Genomic DNA, 24,237 nt, shown 5'->3' with positions numbered 1-24,237 from the left:
CCTCTTTGACATTTCATACGGTTAGTGATGCATGAGTTCAAGATGAGAACTAGTGAGAATCAGGATAGCCCTGGAAGCAGAAAATGTCTTTCTGGCTCCAACAAGGTTACAGTCTCTTTATGATCCAGCAGGATCGTGGATCAGGCTGAAAAGTCAAAGAGAACAGAGCTTCTCCCCCAGAATCATTTTCTGTCACCCGGTGATTCTTTCTGCAGCTTTTGGCCAGGACTTCACCTTGACCTTTTTACACAGTCTGAGGCAGTAGTTCGCGAACTTGACTGTGCGGGAGAATCACCTGGAGGGCTTGTGAAACTACAGATCCCTGGGCCCCACTCTGTTGCGGATTCACGAGGTTAGAGGAGGAGGTCTGAGAATCTGTGTTTCTAACAAGTTTCCTGGTGCGGAAGCTGGTCTGGGGACCACACTTTGAGACCCATTAGTCTAAGCAGTGAACTATGATGGGGAACAAGGGGCAGTCAGGGGAGGCTTCCTGGAGGTGAAGGCCTTTGAAGTGAGCCTCAGTTTGCCAGACGGAGAAGAGACAGCAAAGGGAACAGAAACAAAGCGGTGTGAGTGGCCGGCGTGTGCTGGGAAAGGCCTGCGGAGATGACGCTGACAGGTTCCCAGGCACTAGAGAGGCAGGACTTCGCAGGCTGGACGAGAATCCAGGCTCCCCTTTGGTGTCCTCTTTAAATAAGGGATGGTTTGGAACCTGGGAGAGACGTGAGCAGAACTGGCAGCAGCATGGAGGGGGGTTTAGGGAGAGTCAGGTAAGAGGACAGGGTAGCAGTTGAAGGACAAGAGCAGAAGACAGCCTTGACCCTCCGCCCAGGTGACTCTCGCCCTCCTTTAGAGTCTGGAGGGTTTCTTCCGTGATACTAGTTTCAAACTAGGGGTTGAGACCCAAGATTCCAAAGGCATGAGATGAACTAGTGGGTGTGAACAGCATTTAAAAGAATGAATAAATAGAGGACAGAATAAAAAACAGAGTTCACTGCACACAGCAGGGGTATTGCTTCATCAAACCTGTGTCAGGCGTGTGCGCACGCCCTGCAGAAGCACGATGGGTGTGGGTTACAGTCAAGGTTTGCGCACCAAGGTTCTGTGCAGTCGTGCAGTTCAGGGAACCAGCCAGGAGCGGCCTCACCCACCTAGGCCTTGTTTGGGGTGCACGTCCTGAGGGGCTGACCATCCTGCAGTAGAGAAGACGGGTCCCGTGGAGCCCAGAAGGGGAAGGGCTGAGTGGAGGGAGGGGGAGGGGAGCTCGGAGAGCAAGCTCAACCCTAGGAGGGTCCAAAGAGGGGGAATAAGCAGGAAACAGGCCCTCAGGGGAGGCTTCATGGAGATGGCTTTGAGTCTGACCTCAGTCAGTGGCTCAGCTTCTCACAGCAGGGCCTTTGGGAATAGATCCTGTAGATAAACGCCAAGAAACAAGGGGAACTGGTGTGAAAAGGTAAACAAGGTTTTAAAAAGTAACCTGAGTCCCAAGAGAGATACAGAGTCCAAATAGAGCTTGAAGAAACCTTAAACATCAGCCAACACATTCAAGTGACAGCTGAGGAAACGAGGCCCATTTGCTTGGGACCTGCTGAGGACACGGGCCTTGAAGGCTTCTGGTCCATTGCTCTTCCGGGCCATGTTGAGTCTCCAAACACCGGCTCAGAGGCTAAACTCCAGGTCGCCTGCATCAGGGGGTCAGTAAACACTTGGTGCCAATATCCCAGATGCCCCCCCGACCCTGCCCTCGCTCCTCCTTCCCCCCACCAGGTGAGAAACACCCAAGCCTGTGCGTTAGAAACCCTGGAACCACCATGTCTGCAAATCTTTGGCAAAGAATCCTCATGACAGGCTTCCCTGGTGGCGCAGTGGTTAAGAATCCGCCTGCCAATGCAGGGGACACGGGTTCAAGCCCTGGTCTGGGAAGATCCCACGTGCCGCGGAGCAACTAAGCCCGTGCACCACAATTACTGAGCCCACGTGCCACAACTACTGAGTCCGCACTCTAGAACCCGCGAGCCGCAACTACTGAGCCCACGTGCCACAACTACTGTAGCCCATGCACCTAGAGCCCCTGCTCTGCAACAAGAGAAGCCACTGCAATGAGAAGCCCGCGCACTGCAAGGAAGAGTAAGCCCCACTCGCTGCAACTAGAGAAAGCCCACGCACAGCAACGAAGGCCCAACACAGCCAAAAATAAATAAATTTATTTAAAAAAAAAAGAATCCTTGTGACACTGGCACTGAGTTGGTAAAAAGGAAAAGTTACTTTGTCTTTTGTGTGGGCCATTCTCTATACAACTTCCATGGGCTCTGGGACTGTGCACACGAAACTCTATCCATGCTGATGGGCTTCCAACCTGCCCCGTTTTAGGTCTTGTTATATTCAGATGTTCTCATCTTACACATTAAGAAACAGTTCCAGACAAGCTCTGTGTTTTTCTCAAGGTCACTGAGAACGGAAGGCACGGGACTGGCTGCAGGCCCCCTGCCTGCTGGTCTCAGCTCCCCATCGGAGGCTTCGGGCAGTTCTGGTGTGAGATACTACAAACTAGCTTTGTACTTCTGATAGTGCTCAAGGAGACCAGCAATTTCATCGTGTGGAACTGTCTTTGATGATATTATTTTCTATCTGATAAATAACCCTATTCTCTTGAAAGGAAACTTCCCATGTCTAAGAAATTTTTCAGAAACTCATACGGAAAAAAAGATGGCAAAGTTTAAAAAATAATGTGAAAAAGCCCATGTCACTTTGTCACCTTTCCTTCAACCGATTTAATAGCACTGAGGCCAAGTTTGCTCCTCAGGACGGATACACACACACACCTTGGGCACCCACAGCTGCATGGCTAAAGGCAGTGTCTGTTTATGCTGTGTAGGTATGTACGTGGACAATCGTATCTTATTTCCTCTCATCCACTTTGATTGAGGCAGAAAAAAGGATCAACAGTCACCGCTGTTGTGAATATCCATCCGAAATGGTAATTATTGCATCATTATATTCGCTCTTTCACCTGTCATGTACCATTAGAAGGTAACAAGATCATTGTCAGTCAAAGACTGTGGAGATAATTAGAGCATCTATAGGTTAGCAGGAAATCAAATTGGTGTTGGTACCCATCAATGCCGGGGAGCAGAACGTAATTATAGGGAAAATATGCAAAGGTTGAGAGGAATAAAGCCCGGGGGATTGAATACCATGACTGATTTGACAGTAACTTCCGGTCTCACATTGCAGATGGCGGCCTGGAACGTGCAGGAGAAAGCTGGGCAGTCTGCCAGAAATAGCAAGGCGAGGCCCGCTGATGGTGAGTCTTGGGAAGGTCCCAAGAATTGCCTGATTTGGAAAAACACAGTGTTTATCACGTTTTCCAACCTACTAGTTTTTCTTCAAGTTATTTTCTCTAGTCTGGGAGCCGGGTATCAGCATAAAAGCAGGGCTGAGTGAAGTGGGCCTTTATTTAAGCCTAGCATCAGATTTCCAAGCCCGTGAGCCCAGTACCCCCAGCCGGGAGCCTTCCAGAGCCCCCCGCCCCACGCGCCCCACCCCCAGAGCTGCAGGCACAGACACCAAGCCCCTGGTTTCTGTTCGCTTCCATTCCATCTTCTCTGACAGCGGCCACCCGCATCCTGCTAAGCTGGACTGCTTTTGTTTTGTCCAGTTAGGGTTCAAACACCCGTCCAAACCATCTCATCCAAACAACAATGGCATCATATTGACACCAGAAAATCTAACAATTTTTACATCTTGAAAAAACAAATTTTAGAGGACGAGGGAGAGGTCTGCAAGCTGATGAGGGTTACGCCATGTAGTTCAGTGAGACACAAGAAAAAGAAAGGAACAAAATACCTGGGAAGTCTGAAGTTACATACAACAGACGGAGTCCACAGGTTGTAAGGGCAAGAACAGGCAAGCACCGGCTGTTGGCAAAGGCCCTCGATCACACCTGTCATCAACGCAGACAGAGCACGTGCTGAGTTTTGAAGGAGGCCTGAGGCACAAAGGGTGCTAGCTAAATCGGCCCACACGTGTATCACCTACGAAATCTAAAAGTACCTTCCCAGGACTTACAGGACTTTGCTTAGAACATACCAAAAAAGAAAAAAAAAAAAATCCTGATTGGGTAGAAGGCAGACGTTTACAGAAACTAACTGGCAGTGTCTACGTGGGTCAGGGAGGGCGGTCAGCCTTCCGTCCTCACTCAGGGGTTCAAGGTGTTTCTCTTCCAGAGCCCTGTCTGTCTTGCAAATAGGGCTTCTTCCCTATGGTAAGGATGGCCATCCCACACAAACAAGCAGCTGGAAGCTTAGTTCACATTTTTTAATAACATGGCACAGTTTACATAACACAAGAAGGCTCCGCCGATGAGAACATGCTGGAGACTCAGTCGCTTCACGTTTCTTTTCACATAGGATCTAGAAAGGACTTTATTACATACAGGAGGAACAGCAAAAAGGTCTGTATAGAACGATCTCTTTACAATACTGAAAGCTACCACTACGGTTCCAGTGTACATATTCCTTGGATTTTTTTTTTCCTTTTTAGTTGTTGTCTTAAAAAAAAAAAAAACACTGCACAACATCTGGAATTCACAAAATCTGAAGCTCACAACTAAACCTTCAGTTGACTACTAAAATAGATCTCTCTGCTTATTAGAAACAATGGTCTGTAGTTAACTTTTTTTTTTGCAAAAACAGGATAACAACGTCAGATAGCACTTTAATATACTAGAAGACCAAATGGAACTAATTTTATTTCATACATATATTTTACAGTCCAGTAGACAAGATATATTGTATTTCTTTGCTAGTAAAGTCATATTCTCTCCAAATATGTAGACAAGAGGCTGAATGTATTATAAAAGTATCATGAAGAGACAGATTTGATGCAAACTCAAAAACACACACACACACACAAGACCGTCTCTCCGCCGCCACCTTTCACCCTCTGGAATGCTCCCCGGCCCCACAAGGTTGACCTGTTTCGGCTACTCCCGGACTTGATTACCGACGGGAACATGGTGAGCCACACTAGGAAATATGCACCTTGACTTCATCAGTTATTGAATACAGTGAAAACATATCCATCATCTGAGAAAACTCGAAGCTTTCTTTCAGGATCTGTTTGTTTGGGTGTAACTGAATCTCATTACAGAACGAGGAGGTGTGTACAGATAGGAAACAGGACACACTAAAAAAACGCATGGTTCCCACATGAGGGGTGTGTGAAATCACGTGACTGATGGTGACGAGATGCTGGCGGCCTGTTTGTGTCCCCTGATTTTGGCATCTGACAACTCCCATCCTCCCTGGCACTGGTTGTTCATGGCCTCGGTTACCTTTCCGGGGCTGCACTCCCCACTTCCCCCAAAGGCCCACAAGCAGCAACTTCAGATGCAAAGTTTCGGCCTGGGGTCCAATTTGCAAAATCGGGTGTTTCTCCGTTTGAAATAACAAGCAAGGAAAACAGAGTCGTATCACGTAAGCGCTTGTTCAGGGAAAATATGACCTTAAGTATGTTGTAAATGGACTTGAAAAGGCTCCTTTGAGTTAGGCGGGCTTTTGTGAAAAGCCCTAACATTCATTGCATAGTTGAAGGGTTTAGCTGTCTAGAACAATACATGGGAACACAGCCGAAGCCGACTGTGCTCACTGATATTAAGTCTGCAAATAGCACATTTTAAGAAGTATTAATGTATTATGTTACTTAATCTTTATCTATTTACATCTGTACAAAGTAAAGCTTTCGTCTTACCCTTTGCATATATGAACCGTTAGCTCATGAAGCAATCTTTTTTTTCTTTTTTTACATAACTATGTACACAGCCTTCCCTTCTCATCTGAAAGACCTCTGCACGGTGGATTGTGTGGACTGTTGTCTCCTCCCCCCGCCCCCCCCTTATCACCACATTGGCGTGTGTTGTCATCTTCACTGTTTTGGTTCGAATCAAAAAGTTTTATACGAGAAACCAAAAGAGTGGGGAGACATGAGAACATACGAATCGGCTAAAAGATCTGAAAAATTTCAACATAGAATATACAAAAACATTTCAAAATCTGCACTGAGTCTATACACTTTTTACAAGGGGAAGTGCTGGGGGCTCCCCCCGCCCCGTCTGCGTCGGTCGAGACGCGGGACTTCTGCCCGCGCGCACTCTCGAGTCTGGCGCCGGCGGCCGCGGGCTCTCTTCCTCCTCTTCGCGCGCATCCCGTCCTCTCCTTACCGGGCTTCGATGTCCTTCAGCGTGTGGGAGGGCGGCCGCTCCCTGATCTCCGCGGACAGAGGGGTAGTCCTCCGGGGGGACACGGGGCGGCCCCCCAGCGTGGAGATGAGCGGGGGAGGCGCGCTGAGCGCCGCCGTTGGGGGCGTCTTGTTGAGCAGTCCGTTCTGGTGGCCCGCGGTGGGGCTGATGCGTGGGTAGTGCATGCTGGGCAGGCCGGGCGCGATGAGGCCGGGGTGGGGCAGGTGTCCGTCCAGGGAGGCGGGGTGCACGGCGTGGAGCCGCGGGTGCTCGTAGTCCTCGCGGAGCACGTGCAGGCGCTCCCGCTCGTCCAGGTGCGCCCCGCGCTCGTGCTCCCGCCGCGCGTCCACCGACAGCGGGTGGTGGTGGTGATGGTGGTGGTAGTCGTGGGGCTCCCGGTCCCTGAAGGAGCGGTCGGCTTCGTACAGCCGGGGGGCCGAGAGACGGTGCAGGGGGTCGCTCCTCAGCAGGAAGTCCCTGCCCAGTGGGTCTCTCCGGTGAATGTCAAGTTCCCGGTAGGGATCCCTCAACGGGTCCCGGATGGGGTCCCAGTGGAAAGGAGGATATGGGAAGCGCTCTCCGCCCGGGATGGGGCTGATGCCCATGAAAGGCGTCATCATGCGAGTCCTGTCCAGGCTGCTGATGCTGTTCATGGGGTGTATGCCCGTCACCCCCACGGTCATGGGCATGGAGGCCAAGGGCCCTGGGTGCACGCTGGCCGAGGAGCTGGGAGGCGGTGGCGGCGGCTCCGAGGACCGGTGGCTCTGCGGGGCCTCGGCGGGCAGGTCATGGTCTTCCTTGCGCTCCTCCTTCACCTTGACCTCGGCGCTCTTCTTGGGGTTCTCATAGGCCGGCTCGCCCTTGCGCGGCTCGGCCTCGCGGCTGGCGGCGCTGCCCGGCCTGGCGCTGTCGCTGGCGGGCACCCGCGCGTAGGGCGACGGCACCCGGGCTAGCTGCTTGGCTTCCTCGCCCGCGCCGCGGCCCTCGTGGCCGTGGCCGTCCTTCTCGGGCAGGGGGCCCTCCTTCGCCTTGTGCTCGTCGGCGCCCAGGTCCTTGCGGGATTCCGAGTGCTCTCTCTCCCTGTCTTTGGATTTGTCTTTCTCACGAGCCTCGGTGCTCAAATGAGCCCTCATCTGTTCGGTGGAGCTGCGGCCGTGTCCCAGGGTGCTCCCCGGGAGGACGGGTGCTGGTGAAGGGTGGCTGGAGTGTCTCTTCTCGACGCTTTCCCTGAGGAGGAGACACCAGGAAGCAAATGAGACGGGCTGCCGGCCAGCCAGGGGCTGCCGATGAGAAGGTGGGAAGAGGCCGCGCGGGGCTCTGGCCCCCACATTCCCCCGGGCAGCCGCACGTGCCCTTCGTGGGCAGGGTGACCAGCCACCCTGACCTGACTGGCCTAGATTTTAGAGGAAGCTCGAGGGGGTGAAGTGCTAGGGATGACGGGGGTGGGAGCGTCTGAGGCAGGGAATGACGCTCGGTGTGTAAGAGGCACGGGCCTGAATGCAGGCCAGGGAGGGAGAGCTTTCAGAAACCTGAACCGACCAGCGTGGTCAGTGCGTCAGTGATGGGACCACAAAGCCCGTCTGCCTAGTCTCAGGATCTTTTAGTGTCAAGAATCAAGTTTTAAGAGCCCCAAACCTTCCTTGCAACATTGCAATTCAGAGCCAGTGGGAGGAGAGTAACGGGGAGATTATGGGAACATCTCTGTCCCGAGGTCGGGACGAAGGGCTGGTTTCAGAGAAAAGGGGGCAGATACAGGGCGGCCTCCAAGAGGCAGCACCAAGGGGGTTAAAAGGGAAACCACAGTTTCTGGATGTTGGGGGTGCAAAAAGCACCTCTGCATTAGGAAGGAGAAGAAAGCCATCATCTGTTGAGAAGATAGAGGAAAGCCAGAAGGAAAAGTGGGTCCAGAGACACAAAACCTCAAGGGGACAGGTTGGGAACAAGTTCCATCTGTGAATGGAAATGTGAAGGAGAAGCTGAGAGGCCTGTTTCGGGTGGGGACTTACTTAAGAGTACGGGGCACAAAATGCAAAGCAACAGAGGACAATACAGTAAAATATGAAGAGGCCGGACCAGGAATCCGGTGTTTTTTAGAGACCACCCCGAGACAGACCTGGCAAAGGTGAGGAGGGAAGCAGGAAGCCTGGGTGGCTCAGAAGGCAAGGGGGCCCCGGGGGAGAAATTAAGGAGGTTTCCCCTACCAGTTTTGCTTCTAGCCAATATGCAAAGGCTAAGAAGGAAGAGCATCTTTAAAAGGTAAGAGTAGGGCTTCCCTGGTGGCGCAGTGGTTGAGAGTCCGCCTGCCGAGGCAGGGGACGTGGGTTCGTGCCCCGGTCTGGGAAGATCCCACATGCCGCGGAGCGGCTGGGCCCGTGGGCCATGGCTGCTGAGCCTGCATGTCCGGAGCCTGTGCTCTGCAACGGGAGAGGCCGCAGCGGTGAGGGGCCTGCGTACCGCAAAAAAAATAAAAGGTAAGAATGGAGACCAGTGTGTTTTAAGTTTCCTGACTTTCATCTGAAAGGCCATTTTTGACGGCATCAAGAAAAGCGGGGCAAGGTTTGCTGCCATATCCTGCCTTCTCTTCACTGACAGACCGTCCAGAGAGCTCCTGGTCCAGGGGCTGCCGGCTCCAGACGCGCCTCACTCTGGCAGTTTACAGCTCAGAGGTGCATGTCATAAACAGTCCTCCCATTGGCTAAGAGATTTTTACCATGCTGTCCTGAAGGAAAAATTCGTCTTCTTCTTTTATAAGAAAGAAATCAGTTGGCATGATGGCCTATGATGGTCTACTTAATCTGCTGCATTTAAAGCCTGCAAACTTGAATCCTTTTAAATCCCTAGGAAACACGTACATATGTATACACACATACACACACACACAATATACACAGTAAAGAAAAACTAAAGATTTGGATCGTATTTGAGATTTAAATACCAAAAGGAAAGTGTTATTAGGTATTTTCTGTCGAGCGTTATCTTGTGTATTCCTTGCTAGTTCATTCAAAATGAAAATACCCTAAAGAAAGGGGGGAAAAGGGGGTATGCTTTGTCAAGAATGCTTATGACATTCTTCAGAAAAAATAAGACATTTTCCTCTTTAAGGCTAATTCTTTTTAGGCATGGGTTACCACATATGGAGATAAAAATGGTTAGTAAAATTAATTATCCACTGGCAAAACAAAACCCAAACCCAAACTGCTTGGTGAGGTTTCTCTAAATCTGGGTTAGCAAAATTTTATCAGTTATCTGTGAGCCCAGGATTTGAGTTTGAACAAAATTTGAGAAAAGTACAATGAGACAATGGAAACATGACTTTCTAAAAGAAAACAAAAAAGGGAGAGAGAGCAAAAAACCTATGGATGAGTCAATGGACTGCACGAACTTGAAAGCAAAGATGGTGTTGATTCATGCTGTGTGTGTCTTCTGGTCCAGGCTCCATCTTGCTACCTTTTTGAGAGAGATTTATGTTTGGAGAGACTACTGCTCACGGGGACCTTGAGTGTGGAGCTGCTCTTGAGTCAGGATTCGCTTGCTCTGTACTGGATACGGAACTGTGATGCTGGCCTGTGGTCACGATGCACTGAAGGGCCGGGCGGGGGCAGGGTGGGCGGGGGGGACACCACCCCGGCTGCGTGAGGGGCGGAGGCTACAGCTGAAGCACGAGGCTGGGCTGGGGAGGGTGGGTGGCCAGTACTTGGCCCAGAGCGGGCTCCCCCATTGGGACTCGAGAGCGGGTTCTTTGCGTACCTTTCTTTGTCATCTTTACTAACGGATGAGTCTCGTTTATCTACATCTCTATCTCTGTCATGAGCTGCAGCGGACGCGCTACGCTCCAGCTCCCCTGGCTTCAGCCAGGGCGGAGGGGTCGGGAACGACGGAGGCGTTCGGTGCAGCCGGTTCCAGGGCTCGTGAGGATTGCTAAAGTTCTGCACACTGGGGCCATCCTTGTGGCCGAACACTGAGTTGGGTGCTGAAATGGTGAAGTGGAGAACAAAAAGGTTTCAGAGAAATTATATAATCTGCTGTAATGAAGGTACTTACCAAAAAACTTTTAACAGCATTCAGAGTTAAAATGAATACATATTATTGGGAGCTGGAAAAGGAAAGGAGATTAACAGATTCATTAGAGGAGCTTGTCCTACACTGGAGAGGTAAGTAAGCTCACAGCTTTTTTTCTTTTTTTTTAACCAAAGGCAAAGGGGCGGGAGGGGCTGATTACAAAGGAAAGGGACCCAACAGGTATGGGGATCACCTAATCACGCCTATCTGCCACTCGCAGACGTCCCGACCATGCAGAGGAGTGTATTTGGATGGTGTGACCTAGGTCAATAGCTCAGTTCAGAGCAGAATTCATGGTTATCCTCTGCCCGCCACAACCCTGCTAATACGACTGCTGCCCCGTCCACAACCTTAGTGACCAAAACTAGAGTCAGCAGAGACCAGACAGGGTCCTGATCCAAATAGACATATATGGTCTCCATGCTATATGGAACTGTGATGGCTGCTTCAAGCTGCACTGTAAGTCTCCTATAGCCGGAGGGCATGACGTATGGATGGCACGAAAGAAAACAAGCTGATCTTCAGTGGCTAAAGCATGTTTAGAACAGGAGCCCTTCCTACTTTAGACAGACTTCTTAGTAGTGGAAAACTACACAGTCTTCCTGGATTATGCAGCACCTCTCTTGACTGTCCTGAGCCTGCATTGCTTTCCTGTTCTTCAGTGTGTTTTCTCACTCCCCATAAAGCAAGATGAAATTTAAAAGATGTCTTCACGTCTAATGGGAGCTGTGGCTAAAATGTGGGATAGTAGAGATGGAATAAGGATGAAACTGTGAACTTCAGCAAACTCTCTGGAGTTCAATTGACTACACTACCTTTCCTGACCCTCAGGAACATAGATCAACTGCGGGCTAGCCTTAAAACATGGGTTTAGACCTAACTCCACTGATTAGGCCTGCTTTTGCAATGACATAACCTAAATTTGTTTCCCAACAGCGTGGTTCCCTTTTATCTAGAAAGATCTTGAGCCACAGACAGATCAGAGTAGATAAATAATTTAAGGCAGATTTTAAAAAGTTAGCGGTACTCACTAACTGCAGGATTTCCAAGTCCCCCGAAGGCATTGCCACCAACTGCTGCCAGGCCAGTGAACGTAGACGGCCGATTAAAAGGCTCTGCAGACAAGATTGGGGAGAAAGACATGGTTGCAGGACTCCACTGAGTGAGGAAGCCAAGAGCTTCCTGGGAGCTGGGAAGGCAGTGGGGGATCCTTGCCCCATTTATACTCAGACCTGACCTGTCCCACTTCTCCTGCCAGATTATGCCAAGGGTTTTCATCCTTTTGCATTGGGCACTGGGTTAGCAAAATATTTATGAAAGCTATTTTCCAGAACTATGCATTTTGCCCCATTTCTCTTTTGCTGGGTGGGGAACGCTGCTCAGGCCACAGTACGCTCAGATGCCTCCCTGCCTGTCTCCCCTCTTCCCAGAATGTGCCATGTCGGCTCTCGTAGACCAGAAGTAAGATGGCAGCTTAAAATCAATCTCTCAATGAAATTCTGAGGGCACACGTATCCTATACCCTGTCGTTGGGCATACCACTGCCTGCATCTGCTTGTGCACGTGCAGAAAACATCAAATAAATAAAGGCCACAAATAAAGCACCTTTACTAGGAAGAGCTATAATAGGGTTGGGGTTGTGAAATGTGAAGTGATTAAAAAGTACTGGATGTTGTGTCTCTTCATAGCATCATCGTGTCCTTTCCACCTCCATGGGTGCCTTTATGTGGGCAAGAGCTTCTCCAAGGGGCAGGGACAGGCTGCTGTAAATGTGGATGCCCTGGGGTTCCATGGCATGGCTTTCACCCACCGCACCCTCAGCAAGTCTACACACAACCACTACTGCACACAGATCTACTACTTGAAGAACACGGTACGAGAGGTGCTGAAATCCTGGAGATGGACGGCGGGGATTCAGAGTTCTACAAGATCACCACCACCTAAAGCAGTAAGTGACTTATCTGGGACTACGGCCCACTTAGCAGGAAGTGTAGCAGGAACGCAGTGAACAAAGGTTTTTCTGAGATGCACACGTCGTTGCCCGTCGCGGATGGGCCACTCACCGAGGTGAGCAGCAGGGTTAAGGAAGTTGCTGTGATGAGGAGGTGGCCCAAAAGGGGTCCCGGTTGGGTGTGCAGCACCTGTTAAGTCAAATATAATGGAGTTAGATTTCAGAGGAAGCCAACTTCTACAATGCCATTGGCTCCCGGTCACCAAAGGACCCCAGGAGAGAGCACGTTAAAGTAAGAACAGAGCTGACGTCCGTCCAGGCAACACCCGGGGAAAGAGAAACGTGCTTATCAGGAGGCAGAAAATAAATCACCCCCTTTCCTGGCTGGGCTGGCCACCACCAAAGAGAGGTATTACTTTTTTTTTTAACATCTTTATTGGAGTATAATTGCTTTACAATGGTGTGTTAGTTTCTGCTGTGTAACAAAGTGAATCAGCTATACATATACATATATCCCCATATGCCCTCCCTCTTGCGTCTCCCTCCCTATCCCACCCCTCTAGTTGGTCACAAAGCACTGAGCTGATCTCCCTGTGCTATGCGGCTGCTTCCCACTAGCTATCTATTTTACGTTTGGTAGTGTATATATGTCCATGCCACTCTCTCACTTCGTCCCAGCTTACCCTTCCCCCTCCCCGTGTCCTCAAGTCCATTCTCTATGTCTGCGTCGTTATTCCTGTCCTGCCCCTAGGGTCTTCAGAACCATTTTTTTAGATTCCATATATATGTGTTAGCATACAGTATTTGTTTTTCTCTTTCTGACTTACTTCACTCTGTATGACAGACTCTAGGTCCATCCACCTCACTACAAATAATTTCATTTCTTTCTATGGCTGAGTAATATTCCATTGTATATATGTGCCACATCTTCTCTATCCATTCATCTGTCGATGGACACTTAGGTTGCTTCCATGTCCTGGCTATTGTAAATAGTGCTGCAGTGAACACTGTGGTACTTGACTCTTTTTGAATTATGGTTCTCTCAGGGCTGACACACAGTACTGGAAACCTGGAGAAGCAATGCCAGTGGGGCAGGGAGTTCTGTAACCAAGTAAGCTTGGAGAAATGCCAGGTAAAAACTGTGAAGCAAGGTTCTTTTACTGAAGGAGTAGGAGCTGTGACTATGTTCTCTCAGTCTCTAAAAGGGCAACATCTGGCCATGGGCTACTTTCTTCAGAGACATCTCTGGGGGCAAGACTTTCACTCTGAGAATCACTGTCTAATCCAGGTGCAGGAGCGGCCGTCACGAAGCTGTGTCTCTGGGCTGCACTGCTTGGGCCTTTGTGGAATCTCTTTTCCTGAGGATGTGTTCACCGTCACGGACCCGCATTGAAGGAGATTATAAAGCCCGACCCCACGAAACTCACTGTGAGTTACATCAGGTTGTGGGCAGTGCCAGGAAAAGCTAGTTTATTCACTTGCTTCTGGACACTGCTAATCTTAAATCACCTCTATTAGTCTTTACCTTGCCTGCCAGGGAACTCCGGTCTACCTTAGTGCTCCTCTTTCCTTAGGTTTTCCCTTTATCCACGTTTCTTCCTCTACTTTGTTTGGCCTTGAACAGTATGTATTTCCTTAGGATGCCTCAAATCATTTTCTTGAAGGAAGAGAGAGCCAGAGTGTGCACCTGTGAATTAGGGAAGGACACTATTTCCAAAAACTTAGGGCATCCACCTGGCTTGCTGACGTGCAGCTGACAGCTGAGAAGGCAGGTTCTCCGGGAGACCGGCTTGGCTCTAGACAAGAGATGGGCCAAGGTCATCTGAAGATGTCCCCTTCGTCATTTCAGGCGCTAGTGCCCAACAGCAAGATGGAAGTGGTTGAATTTAACAAGTATGTGTAAATTATACTTACCAGTTAAAAGTTTCACCATTTGGGGAAAAATCTGATATTGATTACACTAGAAAAGACTACCTTCCAGCATAGAAGTATAAACCGGGACTGAATGGATTTACCAATAACTAAAACTATTCCAAGAATCCCTTGCATTTTGACTGAGTTCGTAGAAATGAATACAGATTCCTTCAGGAACATAAATTAAGTGGAGGAGGGCTGTCCCTTCAACACCCTATTAATTTATGTTTGGGGTTTTTTATTCCCCAGCCTGGAAGGGCCCTGTGGGCCTGGGGTGTGGAGGAAGCCACACAGCATAGGAAAACATCTGTCAGAGCCACGACATCGGAAGGCACCTGAGGAGTTATCTGTTCAGCCCTATATGGTGGCTTATTCACCACCCAGAAAGTGCAAAAATGACACCACCTCCACAGGGCAAATACAACCCAGCACATTCATTAGGTGTGAACAGTGTTACCAGCTAAATAAAAATTTGGCTGCACACTGTGTAGTACAAGCTAATGAATGCTTCGACGAGGATCGGCGCTTCGCTCAGCGCGGGGCCCCCAGGGGTGCCTCACAGTTCAAGAATTATCGAAGCAAAAGAAGCCAGTTCATCTGCTTGGCTCAGATGGAAGCCAGGGAGAAATCTATTTCTCTCCAAAAATTGCTCTTCATGTAGCCCTCAGAGCCTAGGTGCCATGGTAACGAAGACTTCAAACATATCCCTAGATGGAACTGACAGAGAGAAACCTGAGACCTTTGCAAATTCCATCTACCCTCAAGACGGCACCCTTACTGTGGCAACAAGGCCCATTAGAATAGTGATTGCTTGCAGTGCGGGTGGTCCTTTCTTCCTGAATGGAGGAGCCTTAGGTCCACGAGTCTTGAATAAAAGCCTGGGAAGGTGGCAGGTGGGATGGGTGTGAAACTTGCTCGCTAAGGACTAGAAACAGGGACCCCCTTGAACACTTAGGTCCAGAAGAATAAATTCTACGCCGCACAGTGGGTAGGAAGTCATGGAGCCTGTCACTAGAATGAGCTCGGCGTTGTCCTTTACGAGGTTTACCCAGTGGAGCCCATGTGCCGGGCACTGTGCGCTGAAGGTAATTTTAGAAAAGACTGAATGTTAAGGAACCTTTGATACCGGTAGGGCTGCTCTCGTCTACCTAATGCTCCTGAAGGCCACTGCCTTTGTCTGCATGGTCCTGGAGCAGGACTGGGCGGGTTATCTGATGCAGTGATGATCAGGGACCCACTTCGGCACATGCACAAGGCACTTGGAAGTGTGTCTTCTCAGAGGTTAATGAATAGACCTGTTGGGGGTTTTACACGCCGTCCCCTAAATTTCCTGCATCGTTACAACCAACCAGGCAAGAATGTTAAGTCCTGTAATAGAGAAAACCAGCAACCAACCAATTCACCCTCCCCGTCACAGACCACATGGCCAGCAACTACTTTAGTTGTATTTCTTTATCCTCAGACCCTCACGCACGGCATGACCGAGCATCATGGTGTGAAACCACCGAGTGCTCTGTGGGCAGGGACAGTGAGAGCAGCCGCATCCTTACACAACTCCTGGCATTGTTTCCTTCCGATTAGCCCTTGCAAGCTCTCAGCTCTTTTTCGATAGCATTTGACATGCTTGTGAGTTATAGTGGTTTAATAGAGAAGCAATATGAGCCCCCGAACAGAGAGATCGTCTTTTTCCTTCTTTCGTGGAAGGGGGCGCATCCATGGAGAAGGGCCCATCTCCCGAGATGCGCTGTGATACTGCCTTGCAAACTGACATACGTTGTAGCGTTCAGGCGGCCCAGAGCTCAGATGTAACTTATCCAGCTACCTGAGAACTACGTTTCCCAGCTCGCCCCTCGGAACTCACCAGCGGCAGAGAACAAAGTTGAAGGCCGTGCCAGGTCATGGGGGTGGTGGATGGCTCCAAAGAGGCTGGGACCCGGAGGACGGCTCAGGAACTCGGGCTTCAGGCCAAAGTCCAGCTTGTGTGGGTCTGATTGCATCTGTTTCTACAGCAGCAAGGGGGGAGGAAAGGATGGCACCCCAAGAGAAGCAGCAGGGAAGAAAAACATTAATGAGGAGGAGGCTGAGACCGAGAGAGTCAACACTATGAACTCGGGCCCTGAGCCCTCGTCAGGTTCAAGTTTACAAACGCTGTGAGAACACAGCAACCCACAAACCATTTCACCCTCCAATGCCAGAAAAGTGGGGCCAGCAGGGCCCGCGGTTCATAGCAGAAATGTCAAGGGGCAAAACTCGGGTTCGGTCCCTGAGGTTACAGGGGTCTGAGGGACAGAACCACGGACTAGTTACCGAAACCACCACCATTCCGAAGTCGTTTAGGATTTGCCGCGAAAGCTCCTTTCAGCAAGTTTTTAAATGATAGTGTTTTAAAGCTCATTTTATTAGGGATTCTGCATGAATACTCTGCTGTGTAAATTAATTGTTTAATGACTCTTTGCCATGCTCTAATAGCTCACAGTACATTAGTAGCTGAAAGTTATAAAGAAATATTTGCATGCCTACAAGCTAATTTTCAAACGATCGTTGTTACATATTTTTAAAGAAACACAAACGAAGTAGGGATATTAATTTTACTAATGGGGGCTTTTTACTGTGCCCGCTACACTCCCACTTAGCTGAGGAAGAGATCCGGCCAGACCAGTAAACCTTCCAGAACCTCTCTTGCTGTGAACTCCTTGCCATCAACTGCAATCTATTTATCCACCCTTCCGCTAACCTGTCAGCTCACCTTCCTCTGAGGCGCAGGGACCAGCTCATCACCTTCCTCCTAGTTGCTCCTGCTGGCCTCACTCTGGAGGCTGGCAGCCTCTCCTGCGGCATGGTTTACAAACTGCCCCACCTTCTCGATTCTCAACAGCCTTCTCGGCATTGGCCTCACACCGCCCCCGATGAGCGCCGACCCTCGACCTGGGCCTGGGGCCGAGGCTCCAGATCTCCCTCCCCTCGCCCCCTCCTCTCAAGCTCTCCAGCCTCCCAGTCCTTCACGGCCCTTCCTCGGTTTCTGACCTCGCCTTTCCCATCTCTTAGGCTCGTCGGATGTTCTCTGTCCGTTTGGCCCCACTCCCCCTCCATCTCCCTCATGTCCTGTCACACAGTAACGTCCACAAGGCGACATCTGATCTAACTTGTGCAGGAGTCAGAGACAAGAGGGGTTCGCCATCCCCTAGCGCCGAACCCTACACCATCCTGTAATCCCACTCACCCATCCTTCCCAGGTAGGATGAAACCCACCCGAAACCCTCAAGCTGGCAGCAACACCCCGGGAAGCAGATCACACGTTCACCATTTTTTCCACACACACCAACCCTCACTACTGAACTCTGAGCAACTAGACACCGGGACAGAGGCATGCCCTGAGCCTGCAGCAGTAAGAACCTGCGAGCAGTGGGCTCTCCCAAGAAGTATCTGGTGAGTGGCTAAAAGAACGAGTAAATGAACATTACTCGGGAACCATGCAATTTCTGCTCAAATCTACGGGGAATTCTCTCATGAAAGGCCCACTATCAAGTGATAGCCACCCCCCAAACAAAGCTGCTAATCCACTATGAATCTATAAAAATCTTTTGAGTGCCTCCTTTAATTTGGCTGCCAAATTATTTAGTGCTAATACTGCACGGTACACAGCACAGTTCCATTAACCACAACTTAGGTCCGTGAAGCAAAATGGAGCTTGGGGATTACAAAGAATTTGCCGGAAAGGGAAGATGAACAGCTATCTCCTGTGCAAGAGGTCTTCCTAATTGAACTGGGATAATGAACCTCTGAGTCACTGGGGACACGCTTGTGGAAAGGAAGATGCTAAAGTGGCACCTATGACATCCTTCATCGCTTTTAACCAAACGAGTCACCAGGAGGACGTGTTTTACCCACCGTTCCGCTAACCACGTCATCCAGAACAAAAGTGAATTGAACTAACCAGCAAAATCTAGTTAGCTCTTCAGAGCACATGCGTTTTCTAATGAAGCTAAACCAACAGGTTTCTAATAAAGCCTCGCCTAACACTAATGTCAAGGTGAGCAAGACTCACCGATGGGATATTCTGAGAAAGAGCAGGTATTTGGTACCAAAGCAAGATATCTTAGTGACCTCATTCACTGAGGGTGGCTTTTTAATTTCTAACTAGGCAGGTTTTTAAATAATTGTTTAACCATTAAAAATAAAAATTCTGGGATGACTAGCTCTCCTCCCTCCTTTTTTCATTCTGATGATGGCCCCCCGAATGCTGTTAGGACTAAAAGCTTGTTCATGAAAATATGGATTCCAGTGGAAGTTTACTGGAATTACTTGATTGGTATAGTTACTCAGACTGTAAAATCTGGACTTGTCAGTTAGTTTGGTCCCTAAGTTCACCAGTGATGTCATATCGCGTCATCTGCAGAAGTTCTTCATCTGTTTTCTATTTCATCATAAAGCCCTGGTAATGCATGGAATGTATTCATCTGTATGATGAAAGTACAGACAAAAAAGAAAAATCTCCCCAGGATAGGTAAGGTAACCAGCCAGACGGCAGTTCTGACAAGCACTGACTGTAGTCTGACCTCTGGCATTGGTCATCAGGAGGACGAAGGAGAGTGGGGATAGGTCACTGTAAACCAAATACCACTTCTAGAAGAGGAATTTTTAATAATATGATTGCTAATGGAATCATCATATAGGCCTAAATGAGTAACATATTGGGCATAAATGATCATTTTTTCTAAAGCCATAAAATGAAAAGAATAACAAGGTCCTACTGTATAGCACAGGGAACTAACTATATTCAATATCCCGTAATAAACCGTAATGGAAGAGGAAAAAAAATTTTTTTCTAAATGCTTGGGAGAAAAGAAAGAATGTACCAATTCTTACAGAAAAAATTTTTCATGTACAGCTCTTCCTAGACACTAAGTATTTTCCATACTAATACTTGTCACTATAATTAGATTACCCAAACCTTTATTTTAGGATTTAATCTATAGAGGCCCTTTGGATCAATAAGATGCAAAATCATTAAAAAAAAATCAGGATGTTATCAGTTTGCTTCTGTTTTGCTATTTGCTGGTGATCTCCCTAATTAATAGCAAGATTGCCAAATAGCTTTTCCAAGAGAGACCTGATCCTGCCTGCCTGCCTGCCTGCCTGCCTGTGGGACTTTAGAATCTGTTTCAATGCTTCCTCAATCGGGAGATCCCACGCCCGCAGGTGGGCACCCCTCCCCAAGACTAGGAAGGCAAGACTGACCTTGACTTTCTGTTGGTGGTGGTAGATCTGCCAGGCAATATGAACATGCATAGCACACCACTTCCCTGGTTTCTGGAACAAGAAAGAGCAACGTGGTCAGAAGGAAGACTTTCAGAGAAAACCCCCTTCAACTTCCCCAAAGCTTCCAGCAGATTCTAGCTGCAGAGGCTTTTTCCACAAAACGAGATGCTTTGTCCCCTCCAAGTGCCCTCTCTCAGCAGCAGTCTGGTGCCCGGGCTAGAGAGAGCCCCAGCGGGCTGTACCTCCCCTGCCACGGGAGCCCGAGCTGGCAGCTACTCCTCAGAAAACCAGCCCCGAGGAGGACCTCCCTGGTTACCAAGGAGAACGTGGCAAAGCCTGAATCCCACTTTGTGCCCCCTCTCTCTCTTCTGGCGCCAGCTGGCAGGCCTGGTAGAGTGAAGCCCTACTGAACAAGCATGGCCAGGCCGTAATGCAAACTGGCTGCTCAGAAGAACTAATTAGTGCATGTCCGTGAACCACTTCGAAAGCAAGAGAGGGAACAGAACCTGTGTCACCTCCCCCAACACTGGGTTTTTTTTTTTTTTTAAAAAACCCCAAAGTGGAACAAAGAAATCCACCACATTTTTACTGAAGCCCAGTTCCCACAAGTGCTTCATTAAGAGTCAACTGCCCATTCGTGTTGGGTGGCATGGTTCATTTCTAAGTGAAAAAAGCAACAGAGAAGAGAACTCGCTCCTTTCTCCTCTCTAGGCCTCTACAGAGTGAGTGCCTGCCCTACCCTCTAGGAGGGTGTCAACCCCCGTCTCTCAAACTAGTTCACGTCTTTGCTTTCTAAGCTGCGGAGTAGCTATGAGCTTTGTCTCACTACCTGGGGGGCAGGGACCACCTCGTGCCACTTCACTTGTATTCCTGCTACGTAATCCACCCGTAAGCTCCGAACATGAGCTCAATAACAGCGGGATGGATGAGAAGAAACAGTGCCCCATTCCTACACTGGCAAAGGACAGACACTTCTGGTTTCTATATTAAGGAGCCGCTTCTGAAATACATACTTAAATCCAAGTTTGGGTTCAGTTCTGTTGTAATGAAATTATGGGTCATTTGAAATCGCCTACGTGATGACACCATCCTCCTTTCTCCCCCTTTGGAGAAACTGAATTATCTGATTATATGCACCAGAAAGGGGTTAAGTAGAGAAATCTACTATCCGTCCATCTTCCATCCAACCATCCATCATCCCCCCGCCCACCACTCCCCACTCCCCACATATACCAAGGAAGTCAGCACTTCTTTAGAGGACATTTGCTGGCCATGCTCCAGACCTCTCAAGACAAACCAATACTCCTAGTAGCTTTCTTCTTTTTTTTTTTTTTTTTAATATAAATTTACTTATTTTTGACTGCATTGGGTCTTCATTGCTGCACACGGGCTTTTCTCTAGTTGTGGTGAGCGGGGGCTACTCTTCGTTGTGGTGCACAGGCTTCAGTAGTTGTGGCGCGTGGGCTCAGTAGTTGTGGCTCATGGTCTCTAGAGAGCAGGCTCAGTAGCTGTGGCGCATGGGCTTAGTTGCTCCGCGGCCTATGGGATCTTCCCGGACCAGGGCTTGAACCCGTGTCCCCTGCATTGGCAGGCAGATTCTCAACCACTGCGCCACCAGGGAAGCCCCTTCTAGTAGCTCTTTTCTGCACCAGAGAAAAAGGTCGAATGGCTGTGACAAGTCAACATCACTTAGTGCAGAAAGAGGCAGCCACCAGCCAAAACAAATAGACCCGGATATGTATTTTCTCGGTGCAAGAGAAATGGTGGAGCTCAGTGGAATCCTAATTTCAGCCTATAGCTTAAGTCTTTCCCTTAAGTTTTCCACAAGTCAAACCTTTTGCCAGAACTAACAAGAGCATCTGACTCAGTTGAATTTTATCTGTTCGCTTTATCTCCATGGCCTGGCGTCCTCCAATGCTCAAGGCAAAACCATTTAGGCCATTTTCAATCACACTCTGAAAAACCTGACCACTGTCGTTCCAACATTTTACTCCAGTGTTTCTGTGGCTTGTTTCCTTATAATTGTATTTTTAACCCTCTGGGAGTCAAACAGGGGTTGCAAAACAGTTCTAGAAGAAGCTTGCTTACCCTTAACATAGGTCTGAAAGGATCTGTCAACTGTGAAGAGAAAATGACAACTTGGTTACATGGCTGTCACTCAAACAATTGCTCTAATTAACAAATTTGTAGTGCTTCATTAGGAGGGGAAATTAAAATGTTAGAATTTTACTTTTAAATGAGGCCCTTTTAGAGAATAATTAACCCATTCTCACACTATCAAAAGTGCCAAGCGCCCCTCCCCCACCTCACAAGCCTCGGTACATCTACGCTGACAAGCCCCCGGACAAGCTTAATCAATAGTGATTTGCCCTCTGGCAACACGATTTGCTCCCATTACACATCTGAGGAGTTTCACTGTCTTGAGCAGCCCTTCCAAACCTCACTGCATGGGTCTAAGGGAGAAGGCCTTCAGACCATGGACTTGAAAGACTGGATACTAATGATAATTAAGGAGAAGTGTCCTTTCCAGACACACAGTAGAAATAGGCTATCTTTAATAACTATCCTTAATCTGATGACTGTACATCACTTAGAGGTATAAGACGTTTTAAAGAAGTTCACTAAACATCATACAAATACACAGTTGAGTCATTTTACACATCTACCTAATTCTGGTTATCAATTTCCGACTGCCCTTATCCAGGGAAAAAGACAATATTGTAAAAGGTAATTATTTTTTCCCCATTTACTATGAAGATGAATAACAATCAATGAGACAAGATTATATCTACTGTGTAACTTCAAATTCTTTTTGAGAGTTGGTCTGCGTTATGAATAAATAACACAACCGAAGTATAATGGATATTTTATTTAGCTCCAGATAATGTAATGTAATGTGGTATGGACCCTTTTGTCCATGTGGTATGGACACCACATTACAAGTAGAGTGTTCGGAAGCGCTGTGTGGTACAGTGAGCTCCAGGAAGAAAAGAGCATAGCGCCTTTCCGTTCAAAACATTTTACAGCCGTTTCTTTTGCATGTGAGAGAAATTTTAGGAGATGGAGACAGAGGAGGCTGGTTGAGTGGAAACTACGCAAGCTCAGAGTGTCGGACTCCTGGGCTTAGACCATAAGCTGTCCCTCTGTCCCGTGGTAAGTCATTGCCCTGGTGTCACATGGCCGCAAGGGAGATTCTGTTTTCTAAGAGTAACTAGCATCTTCCACAAACTAGAAGGAAGAGCTAAGGCAGCAGCTGTTCGGCTGGGCTGAGGAAGGTGTGAGCCCTGGGCTGGCTGTCCTGGGGAGACGCCATCTGCTGTGTTACCTGAGACCCAGCCTGACCTTGCACTTACCCTCGGGTCCTTCTGGAGAAGAGTGTGTGGGACCGTCCCAGGTCGGGCAGCAACATCGATTGGGTTGGACGTCTACAAATTAATTAGACCACAGCTTAGGAAGCATATAACACGGGACACGAAAGCAAGGTCTTCCTTTCGTTCTAAATGACAGAGTTCAAACGTCCCTTTTTTGTTTGTTTCTTTCTGGAATACAAGAGTTAACGGATCCATTTTCCTCCGTGACCACATACGCTCCTCGTGAGGCCCCCCGCTCCCTGTTTCCCCAGGGGACCCTGACCAGAGCCTGCCCTCTCCAGCAGTGGCATCTCCAGGCAGAGAGAGGTGCCCCTGAAAGCCATCTTCTACCGAGTTCCTGACAGCCCTGTCATTGTGGGTTTTTTGCTTTATCACCAAACCTTCCAAGAAATGCTTAAGTGAACATCATTAGAATCTGCTGTATCAGGCGCTTCTCATCAGAATAACTGAACGTGTTTTACAGACATTAAGCTAACTCTCAGTTTTAACTGACAGACGGTAACAAGGAATTACACTCAGTAATTCCTCATTAGCAGTGGTGGGAATGGGACAAGAGAACCTCATTTGGGGACCACAGAAACCTACTGTTAAGTGATTCCTAAAGTAATTCTGCGCCATCTTTCCCATTCCCAGCACCATTCTTAAATATCATTAATGACAACAACCTTATCTGCAGGCTTTTGTCCTTTGAATTAACAACAACAATGAAAAGCCGACTGGAGGCACAAGGCACTACTTTCTAGTGGGTAGAGGATTTAGAATATTTTTCACCAGGTGTTTGATTTAAGAAACCACAACTTCTATGAATCCCTTCACACCAGGAAGTTGACTTGTGTGGAAAAAAAAGCCTGCTGAGTCTAGGCACCAAGCTCGCCTAGAAGGAGAAGGGGGCGGGGGAAAAAAAAGAATGGAAGAAAGAAAAGCAATCAGCTGCTGTACAACTAACAATTAAGCTGGAGTTGTTAACAGCCTGATTTGCATATATATGAAGAACTCCGCTAATGAACTGCAATCTACATATTCAATCAGCAAGATGGCCTGGAAAGGCCTATTTCAACACCAGGAGAGACACTTTCTTGCCCAGATGTAGTTTTCTGTGTGATTGGATAATTGTGAGTGAGGGAAATAGTCTAATTTATTAAGTGACCTACCAGTCTGGTTGGGGATACACCAGAGATTTCCTGCAACCTAGAGGGGACAGACCAGGGTCTGAGAGGGTAGTAAAGAGCTGATGGCGGAAGGAGTTTAAAAACCACCATCATTTTATCCCCAGATAGGAGGTGTTGAGACTGGCCATCCTCAAGCCCTGAGGAGGTCTAACTGGGCACAGGAGCTGCGATTCCATGCAGGTCCCTGTGATTTCTAAGGTGCGGCCATCCCACCCCCTAATGCTTTTTAATTTTTTCCTCTTTTCTAATTTTAGGGCAGCATGCCTTGATTAGTAT

At 48.5% G+C, this 24,237-nt stretch overlaps 1 protein-coding gene across 4 annotated transcripts in view; it reads right to left on the bottom strand.

Annotated features, from left to right (window-relative positions):
* Positions 1-4,303: 4,303 nt before the first annotated feature.
* AUTS2 (activator of transcription and developmental regulator AUTS2) overlaps positions 4,304-24,237 on the bottom strand; it is a 1,141,238-nt gene continuing 1,121,304 nt past the window's right edge. For all 4 annotated transcript variants that reach the window (XM_081255239.1, XM_081255240.1, XM_081255242.1 and 1 more), the window contains 8 exons: positions 22,775-22,846; positions 21,510-21,539; positions 19,401-19,472; positions 16,024-16,165; positions 12,361-12,438; positions 11,329-11,412; positions 9,986-10,208; positions 4,304-7,465 (listed from right to left, as the gene is read on the bottom strand). In XM_081255239.1, coding sequence (XP_081111365.1) covers positions 6,217-7,465; positions 9,986-10,208; positions 11,329-11,412; positions 12,361-12,438; positions 16,024-16,165; positions 19,401-19,472; positions 21,510-21,539; positions 22,775-22,846 — 1,950 coding nt within the window. In that variant the 3' untranslated portion in view covers positions 4,304-6,216. The remainder of the gene's footprint in view (positions 7,466-9,985; positions 10,209-11,328; positions 11,413-12,360; positions 12,439-16,023; positions 16,166-19,400; positions 19,473-21,509; positions 21,540-22,774; positions 22,847-24,237) is intronic.

The sequence above is a fragment of the Mesoplodon bidens genome, assembly GCF_964165515.1.
Source record: "Mesoplodon bidens genome assembly, chromosome: 15".
Taxonomy (NCBI): domain Eukaryota; kingdom Metazoa; phylum Chordata; class Mammalia; order Artiodactyla; family Ziphiidae; genus Mesoplodon; species Mesoplodon bidens.
The sequence above is the reverse complement of the archived record's forward strand: the minus strand, read 5'-3'. Positions and strand labels throughout refer to the sequence as shown.